At 42.3% G+C, this 14,523-nt stretch overlaps 1 protein-coding gene across 1 annotated transcript in view; it reads left to right on the forward strand.

Annotated features, from left to right (window-relative positions):
- Positions 1-14,523, forward strand: part of mgat4b (alpha-1,3-mannosyl-glycoprotein 4-beta-N-acetylglucosaminyltransferase B) — a 189,845-nt gene that overhangs the window by 145,497 nt on the left and 29,825 nt on the right. The window contains exons 7-8 of the mRNA XM_079629730.1: positions 164-239; positions 4,939-5,053. Coding sequence (XP_079485856.1) covers positions 164-239; positions 4,939-5,053 — 191 coding nt within the window. The remainder of the gene's footprint in view (positions 1-163; positions 240-4,938; positions 5,054-14,523) is intronic.

A 14,523-nucleotide genomic window follows, 5' to 3' on the forward strand; every position in this document is an offset into this window, starting at 1 on the left:
GTGTGTGTGTGTGTGTGTGTGTGTGTGTGTGTGTGTGTGTGTGTGTGTGTGTGTGTGTGTGTGTGTGTGTGTGTGTGTGTGTGTGTGTGTGTGTGTGTGTGTGTGTGTGTGTGCGCGCGGCGGTGTTTTATTCTGCTAAAGCGTGTGCTGATTGTTTCTGCAGGTGGAGGACGAAGCAGAACCTGGATTACTGCTTCCTCATGATGTACGCCCAGACTAAAGGAACATATTACGTGCAGGTAACATTAAACCACATCACATATTCAGACTGAACAGATACTTGGAAAACATCAACCAAAAGCACAATTCACCTTTGGCTAAGCCCCGCCCCCCTTAGTTACTGTTGCTACGTCCGACAACTTCATCTGGGCTCTGGTTTGGTATCAACACGGCTTATGCTGTGACGGCTCTTCCTGCTGAACTTTTATCAAACTTTTATAAAGCAGCAAATAAAGTGTCCGATAGAAGTAGGCAGAAGGGGTTCAGTGTGCGTTCGAAGGCTATATTCAAGACATACCGGAGAAACACAAGCAACAACAAGATCCAAATAGAGGCAAAATCATAACGGTCACAGTCAAAACATGACCCACCGCATCATATCCTGATGGAGACGGAGACTGGGACTCACAATATCAGGAGAAACACTGTTCATGCAGAGCTGGTCTCTATTCACTTCTATAATCGTTATTACAAAGCAAACGGACTACGCCAGTATAAAGTTGTGTTTATTAGCAGCGTGTGCTAGCGTATCAACAATTAGTGTAGAGAACAGAAATCATAAACCAGCATAAAACTGTCTAACTAGTGTAACTTCACAGTAAGGTTAAAAGCTAAATGTATTTTAGAGACAAAAGTGTGTTGTTGATCTTGAGGGGTTTCGCTGACTGAGGACGTCCACACAGTTTAATCCAAAAAAAAACGGACACCTCCTCCAACCTCTCTGGGAAACACGTATCTGTGTTACAAATGCCCCAGGCACAACGCTTAACCATATTTATTCAATGTTCGATATGTTCAATATCCTGCCGAGACCAACAATATGAGACGCCGGTGTTAAAGTCAATGGAGCGCTGTGAACAAGTGTCGGACCGCTGTGGAGCTCGTTCTCGGCTGCGCTGTGATTGGTCAATCTACATTCTAGGGCGTGGCTTAGCCAAAGGCGAATTATTGAGTCTATATCATCAACTGGGCTGGTTCCAGAATGACTGGTTTTATACCTGTACTGAGGCAGTAAATGAGGGATGTGCTGCAGTCGGTCCACATAAACCCCGGCAGGTGTCCTGTACTCTGGGAACTGTGGGAACGGGATACCGGAGGGAATGGGAAGCTCTTATAAAGATAAGCGGATCTCTGAGTAAAGCTACTGATGCTCTTCTTCTGAAGAATGTTCTTTTATGATCTTTTTTTGTGTGTTTAGATAACGCCAGCACAAGTCCTATATCCTCCCCCCCCCGATGAGTCGTTCACTTTCGAGTGTGTTCTTCGACACTGGTGTGTGTGTGTGTGAGACGGCTGCTTTTCTTAGAAAACTGCTCAATTCAACCTCCACTTTATCTCGTGCATTAAGCTCACCCGACATGGGCGTTTACAGAAAAGAAACTGCGCTCTGCCAGCGTAGGATCCCGTAATTCAGTGCAATCTCATGGAATTTGGCAATTGTTGGATGAATGACTCAAAAGTAGGGCTGTAGAGTGAATCAAATCTGGATATGGACTAGTGTGTGTGAATATTAAAGTTGGATCTGACGTCTGGGGTTCTGCGTGTCTCAGTGTGGTCCGCTAGCTCGTGGTGTGTGTCAGCGTCTCACTGTATGAACACACACGCTTCATCTTCAGCAGCGCCGCACCGTTTCATCTGAGGAAACTCTTATCATGTACACACACAAACTCAAAGGTCTACTTCACAACAAGTCAAAATAAAAGTTTGCTTTAAGGCGAGAAACATAGGGTTTTTTTCACTGGTCAATTTTGAGATTTGGGGATATTTGTCTTCAATAACATGTCTTCTTTCAGACTTGTGGTGAAAAAAAGTCCAAAATACACATTTAGGTCTTTATTTTACTAACTTTGTCTATTTGCGTCTGTAGATTTCTCATAAATTCAACAAAAGTTGGCGTTCTGAATCATCCTCTGCTCCGCGATCTCTGTCTCCTGTCATCTCACACACCGCTGGAAAGCTCTCTCTCCTGTACAACGCTGTCGGCGTTTCCTTTTTATCAGCAACCAATCGTGAAAGTACAATGGGCATTTAACTCTAAAAGCGAAATCTCATTGGCTGATGTCAATTTCTGACACCGTGATTGGTTCAGATGCATCACGTGACGCGCTCTGACACTCAGATGTGTGTTTTTGACTGTTTTTCTGCTCAGTTAAAGGCCATAAATGCTGTGTTTATAAGTTTTTATGTGATTTAGGTGGTGTGTATTGTTGTTGCTAATGATTTGATGAGATATTGTGTCAGTAAATAGTTGTTTCCACTAAAAAAGTATGAATTTTTACATTACAAATCTTTAAATGCCCTTTTCTCAAAATGAGTTTTTTGTAGGGCTGTCAAAAGATTAATCACGATTAATCACATCCAAAATAAAAGTTTGTGTTTGCATAATATATGTGTGTGTACTGTGTATAATTATTTATATATATATAAACACACACAATCATGTATACATTTAAGAAAAATTGGTTATATTTATATATAAAATATAAATTATATTAATGTATATACAGTATATAAATGCAAATATTTCTTAAATATATACATGAATGTGTGTGTATTTATACATAATAATTATACACAGTACACACACATATTATGCAAACACAAACTTTTATTTTGGATGTGATTAATCGTGATTAATCTTTTGACAGCCCTAGTTTCTTGTCATTCTCCAGTATAAACATCTCAGCCGATGTACACCAAACTCTCCAGTTACACACTTAGCAGTATTCTGAAGATATGTTCAGAGGGATTTGTTAATAAATCATTCCTGGTCTGATTTATGTGACATTTTAATAATAAAAATATGGCAAAAATAGATTTTTTAAGGCTATGGACAGTATATTTAGATTTCCTAGGTAATGAAAGCATATATCCTGAAATCCCTCTGAAAATCTTCTTTCATCTTGTGTGTAAAAACTAAATGAAAAAAAAAAATGTTGCACCTGGCTTTATCATATGCTGAGATCTATCTACCGAAACTATATGCAAAATTGTGCATATTTAATGAGATAATGCCTAATTTGCATAATTAAACATAGAAATTTCAAAAACTTGTAATAAATATTTTTGTTATATACTTGTGTAAGTAATCAACTGAGGAACTTTCATGGTGATATCTATTATTTTATAATTTTACCCTGTTCACCTGTAGTGTCTCGCCTTAACTTGAAGAAATTATAACAGAAATATATTAACATTTCATAGTAGGGTGTACTTCTTCAGGTAGTAGTGGTAGTAATAATAATAAGAATATTATATTATTATTATTAACAGTAATAAAGAGGATTAAAACACACAGAATCGGATTTATATCCCTTTTGCGAAAACACATTTAAAACGCCAAGTGTGCTAAAAAATGTAAATATGAATGAGAATATTCTTATTATACATATTTTACTCATGAAAAATTCTAGGGGTGCCAATAATTATGGTCAATGTGTTTTGTAGAAAAACATTTATTTCATAAATTGAGTTTCCTCCACTTTCAATTCTATTGCAATGATTTTCCTTTTAATGAAAGATCAAAAGGATTTAACAATATAGATTTAATTTTACAGGCATCTTTGATCATATTTACCAGGAGTGCCAATAATTCTGACCACAACTGTATATTAATAAATATTTGAAGCGTATTGTATGTTTTATACACAGCAAAACAAATCCTGTAGTCAAGCTGAACATCTACAGTAGATGTGAATGTTCCCAGAAGTGCGAAGTAGGAAATGTCCAAACCTGTTATTAACTCACACAATCACTCCATCCCCGTATAAAGTACACACTCCTCCCTTGTGTTGTGTGTGTTTGCGTCTCGTGTGATCTAATGTTTGCTGATCGCCTTACCCTTGCCTGGTCATCACTTCCATCATGCCTGTCGGATTTTCAATCGTTTGCTTTTTTAATGAAGTCAATACGTCACAGATTACATTTTAAAAGGTTAAAATTTGATTTGATTTCCACCAAATTTGAAAGTAAAGTTGTGTTTGCCATTACAATGTTTTTATATTCTATGTACTCCCGACAGTAAACCTATATAAAGGCAACCAATCAGATCAACGTGTGCTCGTCAACCAGTGGATCTCTGAGTGAGTGAGTGGAGGCGGGGCTCATTTGCATATTCATAATACCGCGAATACTAAATGCCGCAAGGGTGTCGAGTTATATTCAACATATTTTAAGGCAGGAAGAATTTTTTTTCAAGGAAAAAAACTTTAAATATGTAATTTTGGTGATCACAGACAAGTTTTAAGGGATGTGGTTTAATTCTAGTTTTAGTTATCTATAGCAAACCTGGTTCAGACGGACACTATCAATGCCACAGAAGTGTGTTACGGGTCTCGTTTCCATTACTGCCAGAAAAATATCTCAGCGCCAATAAGATATTAAGTGTTCATGTCCAGAAAGGCATTAAACCTCTGGACTCTTGTATTAGCGCACAAACTCTGAGCAGCTGAAAACACTTGATTTTATTTCTTCTCCCTTTGATAGAATGCATGTGAAATTCAGACCAAATTATCACTTTACGTACAGTTGCCTCTGCTTTAAGCTGGAATAACAGAGAGTATATTAACTTCTGGAAAAATTACAGACTTCACCCCCAAGCCCCCTCCCCCCACACACACCCCCAAAGAACTGAACTTGTCACGATTATATGCAAATAACTCGGATCCACTTCTTCTTCATCCTTCAGCACTCTCTCTCTCTCTCTCTCTCTCTCTTTAGCTAGAGGATGACATTGTTGCACGGCCAAATTACTTCACCACGATGAAGAACTTCGCCCTGCAGCAGCCGTCAGAGGAGTGGATGATCCTCGAGTTCTCCCAGCTGGGCTTCATCGGTGAGTCTCACACCGCTAACCTCCTCGTACAGCTCACACACACCACTAACCTCCTCGTACAGCTCACACACACACCGCTAACCTCCTCGTACAGCTCACACACACCGCCACCGCTAACCTCCTCGTACAGCTCACACACACACCACTAACCTCCTCGTACAGCTCACACACACCGCTAACCTCCTCGTACAGCTCACACACACCTGAAATGGGATTGTGGCCTCCTCTCATAAGGTTCACATTAGTCTCCGCTAATGTCATGGAGTGACACAATAAGAGCCAGACCTGTCAGTCTGGAGCATTTCATGTCCATTTATAGCCTTTACACATCAGCTTGGATACTTGCATGTTTAAAAAAACTGCTAATTTCAAGACGCTGACGTCACGTCAGGTCGTCACGTGGGTCACCCGCTCGGTAAGACGCTCGAAAGTTCAAGACGTTCGGTTAGACGTTCGGATAGCCGTTCGATCGGTCAGTCGGTCGTTCGGATGTTTGATTTTGGCACGGAGTAAGCGCCATACAGATGTTTGATTTTGGCACGGAGTAAGCGCCATACAGATGTTTGATTTTGGCACGGAGTAAGCGCCATACAGATGTTTGATTTTGGCACGGAGTAAGCGCCATACGGATGTTTGATTTTGGCACGGAGTAAGCGCCATACAGATGTTTGATTTTGGCACGGAGTAAGCGCCATACAGATGTTTGATTTTGGCACGGAGTAAGCGCCATACAGATGTTTGATTTTGGCACGGAGTAAGCGCCATACGGATGTTTGATTTTGGCACGGAGTAAGCGCCATACAGATGTTTGATTTTGGCACGGAGTAAGCGCCATACAGATGTTTGATTTTGGCACGGAGTAAGCGCCATACAGATGTTTGATTTTGGCACGGAGTAAGCGCCATACAGATGTTTGATTTTGGCACGGAGTAAGCGCCATACGGATGTTTGATTTTGGCACGGAGTAAGCGCCATACAGATGTTTGATTTTGGCACGGAGTAAGCGCCATACAGATGTTTGATTTTGGCACGGAGTAAGCGCCATACAGATGTTTGATTTTGGCACGGAGTAAGCGCCATACAGATGTTTGATTTTGGCACGGAGTAAGCGCCATACGGATGTTTGATTTTGGCACGGAGTAAGCGCCATACAGATGTTTGATTTTGGCACGGAGTAAGCGCCATACGGATGTTTGATTTTGGCACGAAGTAAGCGTCATACGGATGTTTGATTTTGGCACGGAGTAAGCGCCATACAGATGTTTGATTTTGGCACGGAGTAAGCGCCATACAGATGTTTGATTTTGGCACGGAGTAAGCGCCATACAGATGTTTGATTTTGGCACGGAGTAAGCGCCATACGGATGTTTGATTTTGGCACGGAGTAAGCGCCATACGGATGTTTGATTTTGGCACGGAGTAAGCGCCATACAGATGTTTGATTTTGGCACGGAGTAAGCGCCATACGGATGTTTGATTTTGGCACGGAGTAAGCGCCATACAGATGTTTGATTTTGGCACGGAGTAAGCGCCATACGGATGTTTGATTTTGGCACGGAGTAAGCGCCATACAGATGTTTGATTTTGGCACGGAGTAAGCGCCATACAGATGTTTGATTTTGGCACGGAGTAAGCGCCATACAGATGTTTGATTTTGGCACGGAGTAAGCGCCATACGGATGTTTGATTTTGGCACGGAGTAAGCGCCATACAGATGTTTGATTTTGGCACGGAGTAAGCGCCATACGGATGTTTGATTTTGGCACGGAGTAAGCGCCATACGGATGTTTGATTTTGGCACGGAGTAAGCGCCATACAGATGTTTGATTTTGGCACGGAGTAAGCGCCATACGGATGTTTGATTTTGGCACGGAGTAAGCGCCATACAGATGTTTGATTTTGGCACGGAGTAAGCGCCATACGGATGTTTGATTTTGGCACGGAGTAAGCGCCATACAGATGTTTGATTTTGGCACGGAGTAAGCGCCATACGGATGTTTGATTTTGGCACGGAGTAAGCGTCATACGGATGTTTGATTTTGGCACGGAGTAAGCGCCATACGGATGTTTGATTTTGGCACGGAGTAAGCGCCATACAGATGTTTGATTTTGGCACGGAGTAAGCGCCATACGGATGTTTGATTTTGGCACGGAGTAAGCGCCATACGGATGTTTGATTTTGGCACGGAGTAAGCGCCATACAGATGTTTGATTTTGGCACGGAGTAAGCGCCATACGGATGTTTGATTTTGGCACGGAGTAAGCGCCATACAGATGTTTGATTTTGGCACGGAGTAAGCGTCATACAGATGTTTGATTTTGGCACGGACTAAGCGCCATACAGATGTTTGATTTTGGCACGGAGTAAGCGCCATACAGATGTTTGATTTTGGCACGGAGTAAGCGCCATACGGATGTTTGATTTTGGCACGGAGTAAGCGCCATACGGATGTTTGATTTTGGCATGGAGTAAGCGCCATACAGATGTTTGATTTTGGCACGGAGTAAGCGCCATACGGATGTTTGATTTTGGCACGGAGTAAGCGCCATACGGATGTTTGATTTTGGCACGGAGTAAGCGCCATACAGATGTTTGATTTTGGCACGGAGTAAGCGCCATACGGATGTTTGATTTTGGCATGGAGTAAGCGCCATACGGATGTTTGATTTTGGCACGGAGTAAGCGCCATACAGATGTTTGATTTTGGCACGGAGTAAGCGCCATACGGATGTTTGATTTTGGCATGGAGTAAGCGCCATACGGATGTTTGATTTTGGCACGGAGTAAGCGCCATACGGATGTTTGATTTTGGCACGGAGTAAGCGCCATACGGATGTTTGATTTTGGCACGGAGTAAGCGCCATACGGATGTTTGATTTTGGCACGGAGTAAGCGCCATACGGATGTTTGATTTTGGCACGGAGTACCAAAATCAGTATGGTTCCTAGTATGGCTCCTGAGCGCCATAAATCACACCTCATAGACGGGCAGACGTTCTCCACACGTTATCTTCTAACGTGACGCCGCCGTGACGTCTGTATAGATCAACAGCTACACGTTATTGACGTGTCTACGTGACGTGATATTTGCATGTACGTCTCCATATAAAACCAATGGAGACGTACACGCACGTATTCACATGTTATCTGTCATGCTTGTCAGTCTCGTCGGCGAATGGAACATTTGAAGCGCCATAGTGTGTGTGTGTGTGTGTGTGTGTGTGTGTGTGTGTGTGTGTGTGTGTGTGTGTGTGTGTGTGTGTGCGCGTGCGTGCATGCGTGCGTGCGTGCGTGTGCGTGTGTGTGTGTGTGTGTGTGTGAACATGATGGGGATTGTAGATCAAGAAGACTAATCTGAGCATTTACTCATCTCACTTACACAAAAACAGATTCATATTCCTCACAATGAATAAAAACCGTAAAATGCAAACTCGAAATGCAAAAATAATATTACCCAAATCTGCTTTATGTATTTAATCTCACTTTATTAACCAATGTCTTTGCTGCTGACCTTTGATGATCAAATTCAACCATGTTAATAAGCTAAAATTACTTTAGTTAAACACATTTATGTTTTTATAGCTGCTCCCTCTACTGTTCAGTCGTGAGTTTGCGTTTCCTTCAGCCTGAGGCTTATTCACTTTTGGCCTTAGCTTTTACCAACTTTTTTGATGTTGTCATTAAAAAGCAAACAAGCTCAGCGCAGGTGAGAAGAACGAACGCAAACGTAATCCCCTTCCACTGTAAGTGCCTAACCTTGATATTTTTTAAATTGAAAACTAGAGACGGGTCTAAATCATATTTTGTGCTAACCAACATTATAGACCTATTTGACACTATAGTCTGTTTTTTAACTCGTAACGTGAACTTTTTTTCTCTTTTCTCCATTTCTTATATCCTTTACGTTTATTGCGCCCTCTAGTGCTGATGCCACTATGTCGTTACAGAAAGATTCATTCACATAATAGTCTAGATGTTGATATTGATTGAATATGTATGTCGGCCTTAAAAAATGACACAAATAATGCTTAATTTCACCTTAAAAGTTGGTATTTTGCATATATATATATACATAAAAAGGCAGTGAGCCTCCATTATATCTTTGCTCTGACCCTTGACTATCGATCTAGAAACTTAATTTCCTCATCTTGATTGCCTACTTACACAAAAACTATAGGGCAAAATGGTCCAACAACTGAGCAAGATAGGCAATTTAGCGGCCATTTTGATATGCAAATTAGAAGGTAAAAAATACACACTTTCGCTTGGGTACCAGTTTTTCTGGCTTCAGCACCCTTGAAATATGTAAGGTAGGCCGGTTCCCGACTTGTACCCATAAATGCTCCTCACTTCTTATAGAAGGCCATTTTTCTGAAATCCGTCTAGTTTATAAAGAAGGATCAGTGTATTCCTCCTTTGACGAAGCAAAGTCATTATTTAATATGTTTTCATTATTTAAATGACCCAGCTCTATTGTTCTGGTACTTCAGTTCTCTGTCCATGCATCCACAAGTTCGGCTAACGCCTCGAAACTCTGAGTTTAATCAGTCGGGGTTCAGTTAGAGGGATGAAGCTCCAGTCAGATTGCTCTGGTGTGACGTGTGGTGATGGTGATGGTGATGATGGGGATGGTGATGATGATGATGATGGTGATGGTGATGGTGATGATGATGGTGATGGGGATGATGGTGATGATGATGGTGATGGGGATGATGTTGATGATGATGATGATGGGGATGATGATGATGGCCTCGGGGGATGGGATACGGGAAAGCAGTGATTTTGAGAGCTGTGGAAACTCACCGCTGGGCCGACGAGTCTGTGAGTTAGTGGAGAAAATGAAGACGGTACGAACTCCAGCATATCAGAACAACACCTGTACGAGACGGCAAGTGTGCGTTTAAATCGGGCCTTGCGAGGATGGAAATGGTCTATAGCTTTAGCAAACAGCAGCACTTAGCATCCGGTCTTCACCGGCTTTTACATTTCATGGATTTGGCAGACGCTTTTATCCAAGGGGACATTTTATCAGGCCATGCTTTTCCTGTTGCTTTATATTTTTGTGGAAATAATATGTGACAAAACCAGTCACATGGGTCAATTTTTTTAAATGGAGAGTTGTACATAATCTGAAATCTGAATAAATAATCTTTCCAGTGATGTGTGGTGTGTTAGGATAGGACAATATTTGGTCGAGACACAACTATTGAAAATCTGGAATCTGAGGAGCAAAAAAATTTTAACATTGAGAAAATCTCCTTTAAAGTTGTGCATTTATGTTCACGATTGTGCTGCATTCACTCACAAAAATACATGTTTTATATATTTACGGTAGGACATTTACTAAATATCTTCATGGATCATGATCTTAATATCCTAATGATTTTTGTCATAAAAGAAAAATGTATAATTTTGACCCGTACGATGTATAGTTGCTATTGCCACAGATATACCCGTGCGGCTCCAGACTGGGTTTGAGTGTGTATGTTAGCTTTAACTAATATATCATGAACGATGAATAAAAGTACATTTATAAAGCTGTTAATAGCCTAAAGCAGCTCATGTACTGACTGATGTTGTGCTGGCGTGACAAACACATGTTCAGTGGATGTGTTTGCTCATCACAAGGGCTGACGGCAGACACACTCTTCTTTGTTAGCCGGATAAAATTAAATTGAAACGACTGTTCTGACACCGGCCTCGCTTCAGACGAACACAAGTCTGTGTGTGTCGCTTCTGCTGGGACTGGCGTGACCCCATGGACTTCAGTCATGGTCAAAGGTCAAAGCGTTTATTGTCATATGAGGAAAACAAGTTTCCCTGGACAATGACATTCTTTCTTTGCTGTCCACAATAAATGCCAAGACAAGTGCAAAGTATGTACAAATAAAACACACACACAAACAAAATAAAAATGCTGCAGAATAAGAATTAGACTGTATAAAATAGTAAAATATAGTACATCTATGTATGCAAATCTGCAATATTGACTACGTGTCAAACAATAATACATTAAAGTGCGATTGATGCAACAGTTAGTCCAACTATTCTAGGAGACGAGGAGGCTAATCTGAGTCCGCTGGCTATAGTCTGATAGCACCGGCAAAAGTGAAGATTATTAATGTGTCGGGGAAAAATAGCAAGGAGACATTGTAATTGTTTATTAATAATGAGTCTGTCTTGTCTGTAAAGATGAAGCTGACGAAGCGGACTCTCCATCTCGTGAACGCAAGTATAGAGAAAAACGCAACTTCTAAACGCATTACATTAACAAAGAGTTTTTGTTTTCGATTTGAATTGGTAGTTTAGACATTTCAAGCTTTAGTTCTGATGTCTGTACGGCAAGTATTCATGAGTTTGTGATCGCGCCGGCGCCTCTGTAATGCAGTAAAGCGTGTTGTACTTCAGCTTTCACACCAACACTTGGATATGCGCCGAATAATATCATTTATCTAGGTTACCGTTAGTGCGAGCGGCAATGCCAGACGGGTTATCATTTCTCTATATATGTTTAACAAGTCAAATTATGCAAATTTTGTGTGTGTGTGGAATTGATTGGCCGGTTGTGGTTTGCTATTGGCTGATCTCATGTGAGTGACAGGTTATAGCTCCGCCCTCGTCATCAGAGAATAGAAGAGATGCTGCAAGAAGAACTTATTCTGAGTCAAGATTACCAGGAACATGAGTTTAAAACAACAAGGATAAATTAACACTGAAATATTCCATTAAAAATAGGAATTTCATGGTGAGTTTAGCTGGTGAACTGCTGTCTGCTAGTGCGGGCGAGCTCGCCGTGACCTGGAGATCTGGTTATTTTTGCAGTAATGAGCAAGAGGATGATGAGGTTAAGAGGAAAACGGCCTAATAGCAGAAAAGAAGCGCGCTGACACGCCGGAGCCAAGATAAACCCCCATGATGCATCTCACCCTCCTGCACGGACACCGTGTGTGTGTGTGTGGTGTGTGACACCAGAGCATGTGACCCAGCGTGTGTGTGTGTGTCTGTGTGTGTGTGTGTGTGTGTGTGTGCATGTGCATTAACACCTCGCTCCATCAGCTCGCTTCTCTCTTTTACACACACACATGCTTATTTCTCTAGAGTCTTTCTCTGCTCTTTTACTCTAATAGGTCCCAAAGCAGCGGTGAAGCTGTGATTGATGCCGCTCTCTGTCCGTGTCACACACACACACACACACACTTTCAGCCTCCTACACACAATCACACACACAACTACATTTTTAAATAACTTTCCTCTTGCAGCATCTCTTCTCTTCTCTGATGACGGAGGCAGAGCTATAACCTGTCACTCACATGAGATCAGCCAATAGCAAACCACAACCGGCCAATCAATTCCCCACAGACGCACTCAAGCCCCGCCCACCTGTGTTCTTGTTCCTGAAGCGCTTCTCTCGATATACGGCACAGTAGACTATAGCAACTTCCCTTTAATGCCGACTTTAATTGGTTTGATCAAATCCCGGAGCAATAGTAACAGTGTTTCTTGCCTTAGAAAACCCCACTAAATATATAAACGCATACATCAGAAGTGTTTTTGTCAGAATCATGTCTTAACGTTCAGACTTTAATGATCTCCCCCTGCCTTCGCAGTGTGAACGCTAAGTTGTTCCCGCCGGAGGGATTGCATGCGTGACAGAAGCGTCTGGATGAGTGTGTTCTCCTGCTGTCAGTCAGCGTAGCGGCTAGCAGAGCGCTGTCGCTAGCAGATCCTCACGCCTCGCGCACAAGCTGCTAACTGGAGTGGTAGTGGGAAGGCAGCCATGACGAGCTGTTCACATATGCACAGCACCAGTATAAACACACACATCCACTCTTTACATCCGTGTTCCTGCAGATGCTGTTCTGTCTGAGCAACTTAGAGAAGTGTGAGAAGTGTCAGTGTCCTGTACCTCAGCTTTCACTCGCGGAAACATGCTAGTGTTGGGCAAACACTACTTTATAATGAGTATGTACTATATATACAGTGTGGGAAATTACTTTTGAAAAAACATGATGTTTTACTTAAAAATGTATTACTTCGTTACTTTTTATGGAAAGTGTGTTTCTTTTCCTCACTTGGGCTTGGCTTGCTTGTTTGTTAACAAACTAAACTTAAGTTATATTTTTTGTTTAATGTAAAGCCCCTTTGTGTGCGAGTCGGTGTGTGTGTGCGTGAGTGAGTCTGTGTGTGTGTGTGTGTGTGTGTGCGTGCGTATACACCAGGAAATGTGTCTCTGCTCTTTTACAGATAAAGAGAGACATTCCTAATGTAGAAATGCATTGTAGAGTTTCCTGGTCATTTGTATTTTTTTAGTATGTCTTCCTTGTGAAAGCCTCAGAGTTTAAAGTTAACAATAATGTAATTGTTTGGATATTAAAATGCTTTGAACTGGGATATGAGAAAGGCAACTGTGAGCCATTGGGAGGTGTGACGTTCTGGAAAGTGTATGACACATACAGTAGCTAAATACATTTTTGTTAGACAACATCTGTTTTTAAACGGACGTCACTGGAAATGTGGACATGAAGGAAAGTCAATTAAAACATGTGCTAGTTAGGGTCCTTTAGCCCTCTAGCCCTCCTCCTTCCCCAGCTCCACCTGTATAGATCTAGCCCTCCTCCTTCCTTAGCTCCACCTGTATAGATCTAGCCCTCCTCCTTCCCCAGCTCCACCTGTATAGATCTAGCCCTCCTCCTTCCTTAGCTCCACCTGTATAGATCTAGCCCTCCTCCTTCCCCAGCTCCACCTGTATAGATCTAGCCCTCCACCTTCCCCAGCTCCACCTGTATAGATCTAGCTCTACTTCTTCCCCAGCTCCACCTGTATAGATCTAGCTCTCCTCCTTCCCCAGCTCCACCTGTATAGATCTAGCCCTCCTCCTTCCCCAGCTCCACCTGTATAGATCTAGCCCTCCTCCTTCCCCAGCTCCACCTGTATAGATCTAGCCCTCCTCCTTCCCCAGCTCCACCTGTATAGATCTAGCCCTCCTCCTTCCCCAGCTCCACCTGTATAGATCTAGCCCTCCTCCTTCCCCAGCTCCACCTGTATAGATCTAGCTCTCCTCCTTCCCCAGCTCCACCTGTATAGATCTAGCCCTCCACCTTCCCCAGCTCCACCTGTATAGATCTAGCTCTCCTCCTTCCCCAGCTCCACCTGTATATATCTAGCCCTCCACCTTCCCCAGCTCCACCTGTATAGATCTAGCCCTCCACCTTCCCCAGCTCCACCTGTATAGATCTAGCTCTCCTCCTTCCCCAGCTCCACCTGTATAGATCTAGCTCTCCTCCTTCCCCAGCTCCATCTGTATAGATCTAGCCCTCCTCCTTCCTTAGCTCCACCTGTATAGATATAGCCCTCCTCCTTCCCCAGCTCCACCTGTATAGATCTAGCCCTCCTCCTTCCCCAGCTCCACCTGTATAGTCTAGCCCTCCTCCTTCCCCCGCTCCACCTGTATAGATCTAGCCCTCCTCCTT

Source organism: Phoxinus phoxinus, assembly GCF_949152265.1.
Source record: "Phoxinus phoxinus genome assembly, chromosome: 12".
NCBI lineage: Eukaryota > Metazoa > Chordata > Actinopteri > Cypriniformes > Leuciscidae > Phoxinus > Phoxinus phoxinus.